At 42.1% G+C, this 18,258-nt stretch overlaps 2 protein-coding genes across 3 annotated transcripts; one reads left to right on the plus strand and one right to left on the minus strand.

The window, feature by feature from the left end:
- Positions 1 to 1,515: 1,515 nt before the first annotated feature.
- Positions 1,516 to 6,291, minus strand: sybl1 (synaptobrevin-like 1). Of its 2 annotated transcripts, XM_069696787.1 has the most exons (8): positions 6,154 to 6,291; positions 5,561 to 5,742; positions 5,263 to 5,320; positions 3,719 to 3,856; positions 3,473 to 3,563; positions 3,003 to 3,070; positions 2,788 to 2,880; positions 1,516 to 2,561 (listed from the first exon to the last, which is right to left on the minus strand). In XM_069696787.1, exons 2-8 carry the CDS (start codon positions 5,704 to 5,706, stop codon positions 2,493 to 2,495), a joined length of 663 nt encoding a protein of 220 aa, XP_069552888.1. In that variant the 5' UTR covers positions 5,707 to 5,742; positions 6,154 to 6,291; the 3' UTR covers positions 1,516 to 2,492. The 2 variants fall into 2 exon arrangements, with proteins under 2 accessions (XP_069552888.1, XP_069552889.1); XM_069696788.1 differs by lacking the exon at positions 6,154 to 6,291 and having other exon boundaries at positions 5,561 to 6,146.
- Positions 6,292 to 6,871: 580 nt separating this feature from the next.
- polr1d (RNA polymerase I and III subunit D) lies at positions 6,872 to 14,896 on the plus strand. Its single transcript, XM_069696789.1, has 6 exons — positions 6,872 to 6,912; positions 8,530 to 8,569; positions 9,733 to 9,830; positions 10,208 to 10,284; positions 12,188 to 12,270; positions 14,570 to 14,896. The coding sequence occupies exons 2-6, from the start codon at positions 8,531 to 8,533 to the stop codon at positions 14,615 to 14,617; spliced, it is 345 nt and encodes a 114-aa protein (XP_069552890.1). The 5' UTR covers positions 6,872 to 6,912; position 8,530; the 3' UTR covers positions 14,618 to 14,896.
- The last annotated feature ends 3,362 nt before the right edge of the window (positions 14,897 to 18,258 follow it).

An 18,258-nucleotide genomic window follows, 5' to 3' on the forward strand; every position in this document is an offset into this window, starting at 1 on the left:
GATTATGTATCATCCACGAGGTCTTACAAAGTACCTCTGATTATCTTAGAAATAATTGAATGCAAGTTACACTCTTTTAAATTGAATCACATATTTAAAAAAAAGTTGCTGTACACGCAATAGTACAATGCTCTTCTATTTATGAAGCCCCTCAGGCACCGTGCAGAAAGCCTCAAATGACCTTTCCCCGCATGGGTGACTGGACATATCAGTGTCACACAGGGAGCAGTTAGGAGTAGGAGGGCCGGCGCAGCGCTGCCTCTCAAGGCCACAGGGCAGCAGGTCAAACTGGGGGACACCAGTCAGCATGGTGCAGTGACAAGGCTGTCCTTTGAGAGGAGAGGAACAAAACCACACTAATGAGCCTGGTCAGAAAAATGGCACAGAAGCATCTTTCAGTCAGTTAGCAAGAAAAAAAAAAAAAACCTCAAGACAAAGCTGCAAGCCTTTCTCCCTCCAAGTCAAAAACAGACACGTCAGCAGTTGTGCAAATCTAAGCTGGATTCATTGACTTTGTCCACTTGAACTAAGTCCATCCACTGAGGAAGGCCACGTCATCTGGTCGAAAGCTCTGCGTTGTGTTAATAACTATTCATGTTCAGCTGCTGTTTCTACCATCATGTACATCTCGGTATCAGTATTTGACCGTCACTTCAGAGACTCACGTTGGTCTTGTTGTGCTGCACAGCTCCGTCTTCTTACGAGGGAAGTTAACACGTCATGATTCAACCTGTGGGATCAGCTGGTCAAAACGCGTGCATCGTGAAGCCTTTGAACAACACGTGTCGTCGAGTATTAGTGTTTGTAGTACCTGACTCGTCCCCGCTCCGTGAGGCCTGGAAACAGGACAAAACACAGACAAATACTCGTTCGTGTCCTTGTTTATGTGTTTATGATCCGATAACAGGACACCGAGGAGCCTTAATTATCCGGAATAGTACAAACACCGCGGACTGCCGCTAAAAAAAACAACAACTTCAAACGTGAATCTCAACGGTTGAAAACAAACAACAACAACAACAACAAAAAAAACCGCCGCAAAACTAAGTGACGTGTTGCTAGCTCACTGTTAGCTAGCAGTGCTTGAGTTCACGTTACTTTCTATCGGTCGGAGTAACTTTTGGTACAAAGAGCAAGAGCACAACTTTTAATGTTAAACATATAAAACTGCCTTACCAATTGGCCGACATTTAAGGTCCCAACAGAGGACTACAGAGTAAACGAAGTGAACGAGATGACCGATTAGTTTCACCTGGTCGTTTCCGCCTTTTTCACAACATCCTCATCAAAACCACCTTCAGTCGGACATCCAGGAGATCCGACGGATCGACGGATCGACTGATCGGACCGGAGTTGGTCAAAGCAAGTGTTGAAGTTTGCTTGAACTTTGACCCCTGGGGATTCACAATGGTGGTGAGTTGGCGTCCACAATTGCTCTGAACAGCAGGAGTTAGTCAGGTGAACAAAGAGGTTTGTTTCCCTCCAAAACAACAATAGAAAACACGCCATAACACCTTTTTTTTTCTTGGTGTAAAGATCAATCACCATCCGAGTTTATTCATTTCAATCTGGATGTACAATAATTAAATAATTACATGATCATGAGCCATATGATGCCAGGAAGAAAATATATGTACAATATATATATATATGTATATAAAAAAAAAAGTGCATTGTGTTAAGAGAAAGAAAAAGGGATCACTCTGAAAGGGAAACAGAAACCTCCTACGGTGATTCTCAAAAAAACAACCCTGACTTGCTTTAAAGGAAATATTGTGTATCAGTAACCGCAATCAAATATACAATGTTTATTTAGATGATCATATCTGGTATTTTACAACATACATTTTAGGAGACACTACTGTGCTTGGTGATAAAACATGTAAATCAGAAAATCTGTATACTGCATCAGTTTTTGTCAAAAGTTAGTAATCAGTTATATAACAGATGACCAGACACTACATTGCGAGTCCTTCTTGAGGGATCTGTAACGCAAAATGGATGCTGCTTACACTTGCAGGCCCTCCACGTCTCTGTTGACATCAAAGATAAAGCAGCACAATAACAAATTAAACTTTGCTATCTTTATGGATCATTCTGGTACCAGTCTGAATGGATTAATTACATATATAGGTGCAGGACAGTATCACAAACTGAAACACCAGGCCACTAAGTGCATGAGACAGGATGAATGGAACAGACTAACATAAGACAGGGTTATTGTTCCACATCAGTTTTAGGCCACATGGCTGCTGTCCATTCGTTTGGGCACGAGGTGGGACTCCCGGTCCAAAAGGCAAATCAAATGTGCAGAAGAATCAAAGTTGGGCCGAAGAAGGAGGCAGGAGGAGGAGAAGCATGCGTCTTCCAGCGATGGTAAACCTAGAGGAGTTAAAGCAAGGAACGTTGCATTTCCTTTTGTGTCCATTGGCAAGCAGAGTTGAACAGGCACCTCTCCCCCTCGTCTCTTTTCTCTTTCGTCCCCACTCCTCTCATTTACTGACACACGAAGGCCAGTTGAGGCCTCCGCAGGCAGCAGAAACGATAATGTAAAGGACCACCTGAAAAGAGAACAGATATGAAGTTCACCTCCGGCACAACTGTCGGCTTCATCCCAAACCGAGACATACGGTGGAAACAACACGCAGGAGGAGCTTCTTCACTGTTAAAAACAAACCACTAGTAGCAAAGTAATCTGTGAACGATTTATGTCCATAAAAAATAATGATAGATGTACACCGTTTGGTTCCATTGAAGGAAGCAATTGTCATTTCTGTCTGCACTCACCAGGCACACCACCACAATGACAACAGTCAGCTTGAGGTTCTTCATACACATGGCTCGCGCAAGGTTACGACTCGTGGTCTTGAACGTGACCGACTGGAGGAGGAAGTAAAGGAAAAAAAGCATCAGTGACAATATTTGTGGATGAGTAGGTCACTAGATTAATTAAAAAAAACAAGAAGTATGAGCAGAGTGGAACGGCTGGTTTTTAAACTCACTGAATCAACCAGATTTTCTGTTTTGTCAATCAGCAGCTCAAGCTTCTCTCCTCTCTGAGCTACCAAGTCTGTTAAAAACAATCACAAGAGCCAACATTAACATGGGAGACACAAAGGTCCAGTGTAATGAGATGCATGTCAAAAGGTTGGTGAAATATGACTTGACATTTGAGATAATAATCCTCCGGTTTTCAATGGTTTTAAGTATTAAACGGTTGCCATAATATTTGCTTTGGGCTTGAATAAATAGCAGTCCTTCACAGGCACAACATAATGAGGAGGTCACTCACTGATGCAACCACAATCACACTGCATCTATTCAAGACTGGAAAAATTTCAGTCACATATTGAAAGCTTTGTCTGATTATATTTACTGCACACTTGGTTCCATTATCATCTCAATGACCCGTGTGAAAAAGAGATGTATTAAGAATCACTGTACAAAGAGGAAACTGAAGACAGAGGCTCACCTATGTTGCGAACCATGATGCCCTTCAGATCGTCGACTTGCATCTGAGTCTCAGTGACACGATCTGATCCCCGTGGGTCTGAGTGGTGTTTCTACAAAGAAGAGGAAAGACATAGAAAAGGATATCAAATGAGGATTTAATCTGTATGATGTGTCTGTTTTCCCAGACGACAGATATGAAAAGCTGTCACACAGCCCTCACAGGAAAACTCATGCTGAGCATACTGAGCATACTTGTTGAACTCACCATCTGAGCTGCCAGTGTAGAGGAGAACTCGCTGTTCATGGCGTAGGGGAGAGCTGTTTGTGCTCGTGACCCGTATGTTGTCTGGAAGCGCTTCTTGACTTCACTGAGGAAGCTGAATGCACGCGACCTCTCAAAGTCCTTTGGCAGACAAGAGGTAAATAAATACAAATTATAAATAAACAACAACTTAAAGATGTGTTAATGAATGTATTTTTGAGTGTGTAACTTTGCTAACTGCTTCCATTAAATGAAGAGCAGGTCCCACTTTTATCCTTCAGATAACCAGTACTGACAGCAGTAACACTAGTTATGGAAAAATAACACTGTGTACATCAATCAGCCACAAGATTAAAAGCACCAACAGGTACAGTGACTAAAATCGATCATCTTGTTACAATGCCATCTGTCAAGTGTTGGGATACACGAGGCAGCGAGTCAACAGTCAGTTCCTGAAGTTGATGTGTTGGAAGCAGAAAAAAAAATAGACGAGCGTGAAGATCCAAAGTCAGTGAACTGGTGACCGAGTGCCCAGGGCTCAGTGATATGCACGAAGAGCGATGGCTGGCCCGTTGCGGTCCGATCCCGCAGAAGAACTACATCAGCACAAATGGCTGAAACCCTTAATGCTGCCTATGATAGAAAGGCGCATTGCAGCTTGCTGCGTGTGGAGCTGTGTTGCTTCAGACAGGTCAGAGTGCCCACGCTGACCCTCATCTACTGATAAAAGCACCCAGAATGGACATTTGAGCATCAGAACTGGTTAGTGGAGCAATGGAAGAAATGTGCCCGGTCTGATGATTCACGTTTTGTTTTACATCAGGTGGCCGACCAGTTGGGTGTGCACCGCTTGTTTTAGGAAGAAATGGCAGTCGGATGTATTCTAGGAAGAAAGCAAAACGGGAGAGGCAGGTTGATGCTCGGCACAATGTTCTGCTAGGAAACCTCGAGTTGTGGCATTCAACACGTACCAACCAATTGAACATAGCAGATCCCGTACACACCTCCAGTATCCCTTGATGTTCAGCAAGATACTGTGCTCTACTACACAGCAAAAATGATTCAGGAATGATTGAAGGAGTGTGACGTTCAAGGTGTTCACTTGGCCTCCAAATTCTCCAGATCTCAATCTGATCGAGTGTCTGGGACATACAAGAAAAACCAGTCTGATCCATGGAGGGTTTGTCTCGCCACTGACAGGACTTAAAGGATCTCCTGCTAACGTCTTGGTGTCAGATACCAAAGGACGCCTTCAGAGGTCTTCTGGAGTCTTAACAGCTTCGAGCTGTTTTGGCAGCAAGAGGGGGATTTACACAGTATTGGGATTTTAATGTTGTGGCTGATCAGTGTATTTGTCCATTTTTTTTTTAAAGTGGCTGGAAAGCTTACATTTATGTCTAAGATCTAATTCATTTTCAAAATCTAAAGAAATTGCTTTGACTGAATGAATCCACGCCCCGTCATGTAATGCCATTTCAATGGTTTACGAACATTTTACAGATGACATCTACTTCCTGACATACAAATTCATGAATTTATATACTTACATCATCAGTGATGCACAGGTATATGATTCTGTCATGGCAGATGTAATGAAAGAGATAGCTAGAAAAGAAAAAGTTGGTCATCAGGTGTGAGTTATTTGAAACAGAGCATTTGGGTATTTTGTTGTAGTTTTTTTTTGTTTTTTTTTGTTAACAGTGGTGTACTTTCTATGACATTAAATACACTACCCGTGGTGCATTTACCAATATGATATAAAGGACCAACCGGAAAAGACATCAAAACAGATGTGATCACGTCACATTGAGGGCCGATGTCATGCAACACACACAGTCGTCCTACCTGCCGTGGCTGTAGGTCAGCTTGTTGTTCTCCGAAGGGATTTTGGCTAAAATCTGTTCAGTGACTTCCAGGAAGTTCCCGCCACACCAGGCATGCTTGGCCAGGATCGTGGTTCCACGAGCCACCACGGCAAACAGGATTGCCATGGCAACACCTGGGCTCTCGTCGGCTCTAATGTCTTGCTGACGTCACAAGAACAAAAACAGTGAGTTGTTAATGGCAGAGCCGAAGGCCAGCAGGAGAGAGGAGAGGAGGAGAGGAGAGAGGAGAGGAGAGGAGGCTGCTCAACACAGGGGGTCTGGGAACACCCTTTTTAGGGGGACGCCACAATTGCTGCATAAGAGAAGGAAATGAAGAACTCAAGACTTTTGACTAATCGCGTCAATTACTAATAAACTAATTACCACCGACATCATCCAGTTGTCACGAGAGACGTAAAACAAACGCGAGATTAACGACAAGCCAGCAAATAATGTTGTTGACCAAATGTAGAAAGCAGCGTTAAGAAGCCGTTTTAACGCGAGAGCGGTTCCGGTTCCGAGTGACTGAACTAACACGCTTAACAGCGATATATATATGAACAAATCCAATACCTCGAGTTGTCAGGGATTTTTTTCAAAATCGCTCATTAAATTCAGATTTTCACATCTAAAAGAGGTTTCAGCTGCTAGCAAGCTAGCTAATCCCTTTCGAGTGACTTCTGGTTTGCAAATCCTTCAGACCGGAAACGACTGCAGATGTCTTCTGGGTAATGTAGTTTTTACAACATGGCCGCCCTTCCTGCTCAATGCAATCGTTCCGCTTTTGGAACTACTTTTTTTTTTTTTTTTTCCCCACGACGTATGACGTCACATGTTTTCGTCCTTGCGTCTCACGGCGACACTGCGACGAGCCGCGTGACGGAGGGCTCATTCTGCCCCGGTGTTGGTCTTTCAGGTGACTCGTGAATTACACGTACCTCGCAAAAATAAAATTAAAAAATAGAAAATAGGTGCTTTTGAAAATGGAGACAATACATAACTGGTACCGCATTTACAGGCGTATCTAAACAAATCATTATATTTATGGAGGCTATTTGCACTGCTCTTATACACATGAGCGCTCTACATGTGCATTTGGATACTGTTTATATAAACATATTGAACAGTGCTGCTTTATCTTTTTTTCATGACGTTGCTCACACCTCACCTGGCAGAAAATCAACTCTCACTCTACAGATTAGTGACAAAGCGTGAAGACACATTAAAGCTGTGCATCCATACGCCTCCTCCTCTTCCTCCTCGTCCCTGCCAGACAGCGTTGAGGACTGAGATCTGACGTCATCCATTGACCTAACGTAGCAGGTAGTGATGGTGAGATGAAGCCTCATGAGTAGTGATGGTGAGATGAAGCCTCATGAGTAGTGATGGTGAGATGAAGCCTCATGAGGCATCGAACCACTTCAGTCAATTGGTTCGAGAAAGGGTTCATTACTCGAAGCTTCATGTGAACACGAAACCACCTACTGGCCAAGTGTATAATCACAGGCAGCTGTATCTGAACCACATGTGATGCATTGAATGTTTGTGTCTGTTATGGCTGTTGGGAATGACTGAATTACAAAAATGTATGACCAAATAATTTCTGTACATAAATTATCACATATGTGCATAATAAAATATTTTTTGAATGTATTGTGTGTGTAAATTTTCCCAAAATGGTAGTATCATATGATATGGCAGGTTGTGTAATCATGTTTTTCTGTCACTTTAGGAAAATGGCATGGGCTTAAGCAGGCAGAGGACAGTGGAAGTGCTTGTGGAACTAGGAAGAGGGGACTGAATATGCTTGTGTAACTTGGACAATGATGTACAGGACAGGGGACATTTTATTCATTTTTATTCAGAAATAACAGTTTCTCAACAGTTTTTGGTTTTATGGATGTCCACATGTCAGAAGTAAGGCTAACAGCAGCCACCTTTTCCACTTTAGCCTTCTCCTTCTCCTTAGCTGACTCATACTTGGCCTCCACCATGGCCTTCAGAGCCTAAAGGAAAAAATATATAGTGCTGAACTGTGAGACACAATAAAGTACTCATTTGTTTCATGCATGCACCCATACATACCTGCCTTGTAGGGAGGACATAATTAGGATCCAGTTTGGACACAAATGCCCTGAATCCAACATCATCCACAATACTGAAGGGCTGTGTGTCCATCATCACTATCATGGAGACGAGGGCTTCATCCAGCTCTTGTTTTCTGGTGGCTGGTTAAAAGAGAATAAATACAGTGTCTGTTACCTGTCTTTATTTGCACAATAAACAAAAGTGAACAGGGAAAAATGGTGATGGTGCATTTGTAATATTGTAATGACTTCCCTTGGCTGGGTGAAGCTCCAGTTTCCTCCTTATTCTCATGCAAGGCACGGTAACGCCTCAGCATGGATGAGGTGTTGTTATTGTACCCCAACTCCTTGGAGCACAATAAACACCTCACCTTTTGAATAAAATAAGAAACTGTGAAAAATACAGTTCTTGATAAGCAAACCTAATGTGTCTGAAATAGAGTTAGATTTAGCTTATTAGGAGTTATTAAATCAAAGTGTTCCCATACAGGGGAAATCCTCCTCTTCCCAGCTGGCTCCATCTTATCACCTCCTTCTCTCCTCACTCTCCTAAATCTCCAAACTATCTCTCTCTCTCTAAACTCTCCAAACTATATAAACGCGATCCAAACTATATCCAAACTCTCAACTGACCTCAACTCTCCACCAACAACCCACATTTTGAACGGAGCCTGAGGGGTTTATATTGCCGTCAAACCTCCCGGCAAAATCTGAACCACTTCCCGAAGCAGTCACGTGGTACAGCCGGGCAGCGAGGCTTCTGACGTCATCATTTTAGGCTCCTCCCCTAAATGAAGCAAGCCTCGACACGCGCTTCGAAGCGTCGGCTCATCTCTAACATCACTAATCACTCGTAGTGAAGCATGGCTGGGGAAGGAGAAAAGAAACCTGTCCTCGAAATGGTAAGAAACAAAACAAAAGCCTTGCGGTTTGAAGGTTACATGTCTTTACCATCGTTGTAACTCCTGTTTGGGAGAAAAATATTCAACCAAAGAAGCGAATAGCATCATGTCCGATGGCCTGTGAACTTCTCACGTGGCTAGCTTTCAGCAGCTAGCATTGAAAACGTTTGTATTTCACCCTGACGACACTAAAAGCTATTCTTTTTTAATGCAGCCTTAACTCTGGACTCAGACCATGAGCTCATATAATCAGGTGTATTGTGTAAAGCTCAGGTTAGCTGCTCATCTACTTCATATCTGCTGCTTTGTTAGTCCACAGCTTGTCCCAGAGTTTGTCCACTGGGGGGCATTAGGTAGGTAGGTAGGTAGGTATATACCTTATTAATCCCCGAGGGGACATTTTTTCGCCACAGCAGCATACATACAGAAGCAATAATAGAAACAATAAAATAATAGAATAGCAATAAAATTAAATAGCAGTAAAAAATATAAATATAAAATGCACAGTATATATACAGTACATTATATATCTATATATATTATATACAACAAACCAATAAACACAGTCAACATATATATATACACATATGTATGTATATATATATACATACAGTACAGTATATATCTATATATATAATATACAATCAACCAAGAAACACAGTCAACAGTGTTATTGTACTGTGATGGATTTTGCCAGAGGTGAGTTATTGTAAAGCCTTATGGCAGTGGGCAGGAATGATCTCCTGTATCTGTCCTTGTGACAGCGGAGCTGGAGGAACCTTTTAGAGAAAGTGCTCCTCTGTCCCTGCAGCAGGTGGTTGAGAGGATGGACAGGATTATCCAATATGGACAATAGTTTGTTCAGCGTCCTCCTCTCCACCGCCTTTTCCAGACTATCTAGTTTGTAGCCGATGATGGAGCCGGCCTTCTTAACCAGTTTGTTAAGTAAATTTGAAATTATTTGAACAGTCCTCAGTGCTCTGCTGGTCATGAAGCCATGCTTGTTGTCATTTTGTCTGTGAGACTGTAAGTATTGACTGTTTTGTTGGCAATGCATGATAGTTGTCTTGGTGTGACTGATTCTTCTGGGAGGGACTTGGGAGATGTTTCTGTTTAGAGTTGGCAGTGTGATGTCTTAATGAATGGTTCCTCTGCGTCTTAAGGTCCAGGCTGACGGAGGCGATGAGGGATGTGTGACTTTTGTGCTGCATGACGAAGACCATACACTGGGCAACTCCCTCAGATATATGATTATGAAGAAGTGAGTGGTTTGTCTTCCAACTAAATGTTGCGGATTCAGCATGTCTCGGTCACGAGCTTGTCCTGTTGTCCCTTCTTTTCTTTTTTTTTGTCCCGTTTTGCGTGTCAAATTCAAGAGTATGACCATAACCTTATTTGTAGTTTGGCCCCAGCGGGAATTTCCCCTCTTTAACTCACAGAGATGCTTATGGCAGTTTATAACAAGCTTTGTGACTCCTCTTTTGTTCTCTATGTTTTGCTTCTCTGTCAGTCTGCCAGGTCAGCTGGGATGAGTTAATGTTGAGAAAAATTTAACAATCGCACTTCCACCCATTTTTAAACAAAACATCGATAACAATCACAAATCTCACTTTCACTTTTCCTGTTTTGGTTTGTCAGTGTGGATGTGGAGTTTTGTGGCTACACCATCACCCATCCATCTGAGAGCAAGATCAACTTTCGGATTCAGACACGAGGTTAGAGACGATCCTTTAACAGACATCCGTTCATCTTCTTTTTCTTCCTCTTATAATGGCATTTTGATTATGTTCATGCTCAAGAATAAACATTATCAGACTGTCTTGCAAAGTAAACATGTTGATGGGAGTCTGGTGCCTTCACTTATTTCACAGAGATACATAAGATGAAGTAACACACATGCACATACCTCCTGCTAAAAGTTATAACCACTTGCCTCGTTAGAAAAAAAAAAAAACACTTTGCCAGCGGATTAAGCAGCCACATCACATGAAAGGACCCTGCAAGACTACGAAAACAACTTGTTTTTGTTGTTGAACTAAGTTTGTGGACGCCTGGAGCATCTTTCCTCATGGCCTCATCACAGCAACACAGATTTACCTTTCAGGCACGAGGAAAAACCCAAGTTTCCACTGACCTTTTAGGCAATCAGCTGTTTCTAAATTTATTCTTGTCATTACTGTCCTGCTCCATGACCACCGTGGAAATGCTTGGTGGAAGTCATCAATGTCAATCGATAAAAGCCAGCAAGACTGCAGCTAACAATTCTCTTCATTCATTTGTTTTTAGTAACACATTTTTTGGTTAATCAATTTGATTACCAGAACAAGACACTCCTGCAGGGTGTTACCACAAATTGTTCGCTTCATTTGATCCATGTCTAAAAGAGGATGCAGAAATATGCTTATTAAAGTAAGCATATTCAATTTGTAATGTTAAGAAACTGAACTTTTTTTTCAACTTTTGTACAGTTGAAAAATTAAAATGTGCTTTAAGCGCCTCAATTCAGTTTTAGAAAGACTTTTTCAGCAGGTGTTGTATTTTCATTTGCATACATGTTATTCCCCATGTTTATTCTATTGTTTCTATTATTGCTCCTGTATGTATGCTGCTGTGGCGAAAAAAATTTCCCCTCGGGGATTAATAAAGTATATACCTACCTACCTACCTAGTACGCACTATTACATATTATTGGATGCATACAGTGGAGACCACTAGTGATCACTAATATTTGGCATTTAATTTAATAAAAAAGACATAACAAATGATAATGCCAGTGTAACATTTGAGTGAAAAGTTGAACTAGTCTCAAAAATTGCAGTTTGTAGAATTTTGTGAATTCTTTTTCTTTTTCTAACTACTGCCAAGTGAAGAGAGTCATTTGCAATCCCTTCTTATTAAAAAAAAAGAAAAAAAAAAGCATACTGCACATCACATAAATAGCTGGAAACATTTCAGTTCTCATATTTTTTTTACTTTAAGACCCATACACTCAAATTACAAAATTCTTGAGTCATTAAAGTGACAAAGCGTCACAAAAGAGGCTGTGATGTGGGACAATCAAAAGGTTTTTAGACTGTTCCTACTGCAAATGGAGCCCAGCACAGTGATGCAGGCAGAGCAGGTGGAAGCAATGCCCTTCATCAGCAAGTTATATTGTTATTATATATATAGTCCAAGTCGATTCGATGCATATCTCAAATGAGTGATGTTTCATTTGCAATTGTCACTCAAATTATATATAAATTGGTCACTAGCTCGCATATGTTCATGCATCATATGGAAGTATGGCCTTTGTTTTGAAAGAAACACATTAAAATGAGCAAGAGAAAATGACTCCATTTGCAATTGTGTTGCCACAGCATCACTCTGCTGGGTTTTGCTCTCTTAAGGCGAGAGTTCCTCCTCATGGCTGCTTTCATTATCAGCACATGTGCAAAATGGAGGATGAGTATGAAGAGGGTGTGCTTAGACAGCTGTTATGGGACTTGTCAACATTCATTACGCTAAATGAAACCTAGCGACGATTGGCTCACTGACTGCGTGCATCATCTTCAGTTGTTTTTGTCATCACTGTTCGAGGTGGTCGTTTTCATCAGAGGTGTCTACTGTCTGTTTCAGGCGGACTTTCAGCCACAGAGCCACTACGGAGGGGCTTGAATGAACTCACCGATGTTTGCCAACATGTTCTCAACACCTTTCAGGTAAACCTTTGTCCTTTAATACTTCTTCACTACAAATAATCATTTTCCAATCTCTAGTAAGTGAGAAGATCATCACGGTTGTTAGTCTGTGTAGTGAACTCTAAATAAACTCCATATTTCTGTAATGAGGACATTTCTCAGGCAGTGTGGCTCAGTGTTGTGTTTTAAATAGTTTTTGGACAACAATGTTGCTCTATGGCACAGAGGAGAAAACCAATCGGGCTTTATATGCAGAAGAAGACTGGTTAGTAGGATTTATACATTGTTGGTTTTGGTGATTTAATGGGATTTGTTGACTGTAAGAAAAATATACAAAATTAAAACTGCAAGCAGTGATGTACGGGCCCTTGCACGCCGCCTGCCCGAAGCCGTCTCCTCGAAGCCGTCTCCCCGAAGCCGTCTCCCCGAACGTGCGGCGCGCGAGGGACCACGTATCCCTGCGTAAAGGTGCTATTTTTGTCTCGTTTTCTGTCTCCAGCAGGGGGCGCTGCCGAGCCGTTTGGCCACGCCCGCTCGCAAAACACATTTCAGATGTATCGTCTGACCACGCAGGATGTATGTGACACGTTTCGTGAGGTTTCAAGCATCCTTTGACCTTAAACATCAACTTCCTGTGTTACGGCGAGACATCAAAATTTGTCACAGCGACGCCCATTGATAAAGTCGAACGAATGTCTCAGTATATCATCAACTACATGTTCAGGTTATTGTGACCTGACTTTACGTTCATGGGATCAACCGGCTCGACGTAGAATGTGAAAGTATGAAAAGTGTAATTTCCGGTGGCCAACAGGGGGCGCTATGACTATGAGCGAATATTACCCCACAGGGGTCTTCAGGGCGGGCTGTTATCATACCTGTGATGTTTGGAGAAGGTCGGTCCGTGTACATAAGATTTAAAGCAACTCGTAGTTTCATGGCGAGACGCTCAAAATGGCCACCACTACGGGCACACACATTGACGAAAACAAATTATTTTAATAACTTTTAATCCCAAACATGTTTTCTATCTCTAGAACCTAAATTCAAGTCGGTCCGACAAAATCCCTCGGAGGAGTTCGACAAAGTACAACGTGTCAGAATCGCCCAAAATGGCGACTAAATTCAAAATGGTGGACTTGCTGTCAAGTTGACGTAACGGTGCAATGTAACTTTTTTTGTGCGTCCAGGTGTGATGCACCTGTCCACCGGATTTGGTGAATTTAGGTAAATGTGGCCGCCGGGGCATCTCTCCAGGGGGCGCTCTCGAGCCGTTTGGCCGCGCCCACTCGAGACTCCACTAGAATATGAAATTTTTCGCCGGGAGACATACTGTATGTGTGTCCACTTTCATGAGATTTTGAATATGATAAAGCCTCCAAAAAGGCAAATCACTTTACGTAAGGAGAAGAACGACCAAGAAGGAAAAGAAGAACATCTTTACGAAATACAATATGGCTTTCGTACCCTAAAAACCAGACTGGACTGTCAGACCACATTCCTTCACGACAGGCCCGCCTCATGAATGTGAACGTGTCACAGAGATGAAGTTCGGGTGGTGTCAGGAAGGCTCGTTTCACGCACACACATTTCCCTTTTAACAGCATGGTGTCAGTGTGCGATCAGGGTGTGTCGCAGCAGCACCTCCTCCTCATCATCATACTTTTCATACTTTCACGTTCTCCGTCGAGCTGGTTGACCACATGAACCTAAAGTCGGGTCACAATAACCTAAACATGTAGTTGATGATATATTGAGACATTCGAGCCGTTTGGCCACGCCCACTCGCAAAACACACATCACATGTATGGTCTCACCACGCCGGATGTATGTGGCACGTTTCGTGAGGTTTCAAGCATCCTTTGACCTTAAACATCAACTTCCTGCGTCACGGCGAGACATCAAACTTTGCCGCATCGTCACGGCTTGATATTTGTGGGAAGAGATCAACTGAAACCGGGTCGGATGTGGCTTCAGCACCTCCTGTTGTCTCGCCGGCTCTGCAGGACTTTTGCTCAGAGCTTCAGTTTTCTTCACTGTTATTATTGTTTATGTCTATTGTCTGTTGTTACATTGTTTGCATTGATGTTCGCTCAGTCTGTCTGAAGGACGGACCAATCAGCGAGTAGCGTTGGTGACTTATTGTGAAGTTCTAAATGTATTTGCAGCGGTGCCGATTGGTTAAAAGCGGCCGAGCCAGAGAGTCCAGAATACCAGACTCACTGGTTCAAAATGACAGCTCACAAACAAATGGAATGCCAGTGACCACTTGTTCTCAATGCCAGTTCTGACCACAACTCTTTTATTTATTTTTTTACAGGCAAGAGTGAACGAGTTCAAGGAGAGACAGGAACAACCAATGGAGTGAACAGCTTCACGTCTGTGGCACGGCAGAGAAGTTCCTACAAACTAGAAACATTTGTTCCATCAGTATTTCCCTTTCTATAAAGCTACCGGCTAAAGAACCGATCGGCAACGCCTCCGACCCCTCAGAAGAGTTTGATCATGACTCACTCAAACATTTGTACAGTTGTATTTTTTTTATATTGTGTTCAAAGAGATTTATGATGTATGGTAAATGTATATTAGTCTTGTGCTCAGTGTTCCTGAACTGTTGGAATCAGGGAAATAAATCTAAAACCTTAAACTGGACTGTTTATTTTCATTTTTCAGGGGAGTTCATGGAATCAAGAATCTCTTGCACTGTTCACTCAGCCATTTCACTTATGCTGTGATATTCCTTCTCAAAATAACTCGTATAAGACTGTTTTATAGGATGTCCAAACATAAATGATGACTCTCTCAAACACCAGATTGTCCTCATCTGTCTTTTGAAGCCGTGTTTAATGAAGGAAGGAAGACGTAGAAACTGGAATGTCCCTATTTTCAGAGGGATGTGGTGTGAGGGACTTCATGCAGTGCCAGGAAGACAGCGAAAACGAGGGGAGAGAAGTCTGAATAATAAAGTTGAAGTTATTTGAGGTTAATCCCTCTGTCAGTCACATGCTCATGCACGCTAATCTCTGGGTACGGAACATACAGTGGGTACGGAAAGTATTCAGACCCCTTTAAATTTTTCACTCTTTGTTTCATTGCAGCCATTTGCTAAAATCAAAAAAGTTCATTTTATTTCTCATTAATGTACACTCAGCACCCCATCTTGACAGAAAAAAACAGAAATGGAGAAATTTGTGAAAATGTATTAAAAAAGAAAAACTGAAATATCACATGGTCATAAGTATTCAGACCCTTTGCTCAGTATTGAGTAGAAGCACCCTTTTGAGCGAGTACAGCCATGAGTCTTCTTGGGAATGATGCAACAAGCTTTTCACACCTGGATTTGGGGATCCTCTGCCATTCTTCTTTGCAGATCCTCTCCAGTTCCGTCAGGTTGGATGGTGAATGTTGGTGGACAGCCATTTTCAGGTCTCTCCAGAGATGCTCAATTGGGTTTAGGTCAGGGCTCTGGCTGGGCCAGTCAAGAATGGTCACAGAGTTGTTCCGAAGCCACTCCTTTGTTATTTTAGCTGTGTGCTTCGGGTCATTGTCTTGTTGGAAGGTGAACCTTCGGCCCAGTCTGAGGTCCAGAGCACTCTGGAAGAGGTTTTCTTCCAGGATATCTCTGTACTTGGCCGCATTCATCTTTCCTTCAATTGCAACCGGTCGTCCTGTCCCTGCAGCTGAAAAACACCCCCATAGCATGATGCTGCCACCACCATGTTTCACTGTTGGGATTGTATTGGGCAGGTGATGAGCAGTGCCTGGTTTTCTCCACACATACCGCTTAGAATTAACGCCAAAAAGTTCAATCTTGGTCTCATCAGACCAGAGAATCTTATTTCTCATAGTCTGGGAGTCCTTCATGTGTTTTTTGACAAACTCTATGCGGGCTTTCATATGTCTTGCACTGAGGAGAGGCTTCCGTCGGGCCACTCTGCCATAAAGCCCCGACTGGTGGAGGGCTGCAGTGATCGTTGACTTTGTGGAACTTTCTCCCATCTCCCTACTGCATCTCTGGAGCTCAGCCACAGTGATCTTTGGGTTCTTCTTTACCTCTCTCACCAAGGCTCTTCTCCCACGATTGCTCAGTTTGGCTGGACGGCCAGGTCTAGGAAGAGTTCTGGTCGTCCCAAACTTCTTCCATTTAAGGATTATGGAGGCCACTGTGCTCTTATGAACCTTGAGTGCTGCAGAAATGATTTTGTAACCTTGGCCAGATCTGTGCCTTGCCACAATTCTGTCTCTGAGCTCCTTGGACAGTTCCTTCGACCTCATGATTCTCATTTGCTCTGACATGCACTGTGAGCTGTAAGGTCTTATATAGACAGGTGTGTGCCTTTCCTAATCAAGTCCAATCAGTTTAATTAAACACAGCTGGACTCCAATGAAGGAGTAGAACCATCTCAAGGAGGATCAGAAGAAATGGACAGCATGTGAGTTAAATATGAGTGTCACAGCAAAGGGTCTGAATACTTATGACCATGTGATATTTCAGTTTTTCTTTTTTAATAAATTTGCACAAATTTCTCCATTTCTGTTTTTTTCTGTCAAGATGGGGTGCTGAGTGTACATTAATGAGAAATAAAACGAACTTTTTTGATTTTAGCAAATGGCTGCAATGAAACAAAGAGTGAAAAATTTAAAGGGGTCTGAATACTTTCCGTACCCACTGTAATTTGAGAAATAAACAAACTGACTCAGATTTAACAAAATATGTACAATATGGCAGAGAAACTCAGTCTGGATGATGTTCATTAATCAAATCAGTGGTTCAATGTTTTGGAAAAAAAAGATATTAACTTGCAGTGAGTTAGTTGAGAAGATCAGTCTCATTATTATGTCTACGTCTTAAATATGAAGCTACAGCCAGTTTAGCCAGCAGTTGCTTAGCATAAAGACTGGAGATGGGGGGAAACAGCTAGCCTTTGTCCAAAATAACAAAAGGTTCACCAAATAATATGTTACATGTTGTTGGTTTCATCCACAGACTGTATAAATGTGGACGTAGCTTCAGGGTCTGAAAAATGAGGCCGATGCAGAAGTGCTTTAAGCTGCAATACCACCAAGGACCACTAGAGGTCGGCTCCAAAAAGCCTCCAGCTCCATAGACTCCCATTCAACTTCTCTCATGAAATTCAAAGTCAATACTTTTTTTCCACAACTTATCTTGGTTGTTGCTAACTAAAGTTACTCCTTCTTAGTTTCCTGGCTTTCCATCTGAAAATAATCCCGTCTTTAATTCGAAATCAAGCTTCAAAATGCTATGTTTTTTCTCATCTAACTCATAGCAAGACACCGTAAAAGCAAAAGTCAATATAGGCAGTGTTATTTATGAAAAATGATTTACTCAGTATTTGCAACATTAAAGTTGCACAGTTTATTATGCTCCTCCACCCTACTGCTAGAAATAGTGAAACCTCGGTGGAAAAATTTGCCATTGCCGGTCCCGGCCAATTAGTGTTCTGCGGTGTTTACAGGACACCTTTTAGTATCAGCTCAGTTCACTTGGAGCCTCAATGGATGTGATATCAAAAATAGCTCCAGGTACTATCACAACTTTTTCCTCATGGAAAACCGAAAAGGCGAGCAGAGTTGAGTCGAGCCGGTACCGGCAGTGGGAAAGGGGCTTTCAAGAAACCCGTTTGATTTTTTTGAAACAATTGTGGGGTGTTGGTAAATGCTATGTACAACAGGACCATAAAAGTCATTCTGTCAGTTGCTAACATCGACTAGTGTTCGACATTCTTAAACTGCTGATCATTCCAGTAAAACTCTTGGGGACACTGAAATGAGTCCGGGTCGAATTTATTGCGAAACTTTCATAGGTAAGAGAGAGAATGTGTTGCATCCTTTTTTTTTTAAAAAAAAGTCTGTGTTTAATGGAACTGGATGAGTAATGAAGAAATACTGTATTAATGGCAGGGTCTAAAAAGCCAGTTTTAGTTTTCAAAATAATTGTATTTATCTTACCCAATGGGCCACCACAACTTTGTGCCAGCTGTGCTCAGA

The sequence above is a fragment of the Brachyistius frenatus genome, unplaced genomic scaffold (assembly GCF_029030835.1).
Source record: "Brachyistius frenatus isolate BFR_SWC_R1_liver_20210118 unplaced genomic scaffold, ASM2903083v1 Contig_22, whole genome shotgun sequence".
NCBI lineage: Eukaryota > Metazoa > Chordata > Actinopteri > Embiotocidae > Brachyistius > Brachyistius frenatus.

What these genes read in the sequence shown, in the direction of transcription:
- sybl1 (XM_069696787.1), bottom strand. Translation starts at nt 5,706, where the DNA reads ATGGCAATCCTGTTTGCCGTGGTGGCTCGTGGAACCACGATCCTGGCC. An exon ending in CATCATGGTTCGCAACATAG is followed by an intron (nt 3,071 to 3,472) that starts GTGAGCCTCTGT and finishes TGTTTTTAACAG; the next exon opens with ACTTGGTAGCTCAGAGAGGA. An exon ending in TCATTGTGGTGGTGTGCCTG is followed by an intron (nt 2,562 to 2,787) that starts GTGAGTGCAGAC and finishes TTCTCTTTTCAG; the next exon opens with GTGGTCCTTTACATTATCGT.
- polr1d (XM_069696789.1), top strand. Translation starts at nt 8,531, where the DNA reads ATGGCTGGGGAAGGAGAAAAGAAACCTGTCCTCGAAATG. An exon ending in AGAAACCTGTCCTCGAAATG is followed by an intron (nt 8,570 to 9,732) that starts GTAAGAAACAAA and finishes CTGCGTCTTAAG; the next exon opens with GTCCAGGCTGACGGAGGCGA. An exon ending in CTTTCGGATTCAGACACGAG is followed by an intron (nt 10,285 to 12,187) that starts GTTAGAGACGAT and finishes TGTCTGTTTCAG; the next exon opens with GCGGACTTTCAGCCACAGAG.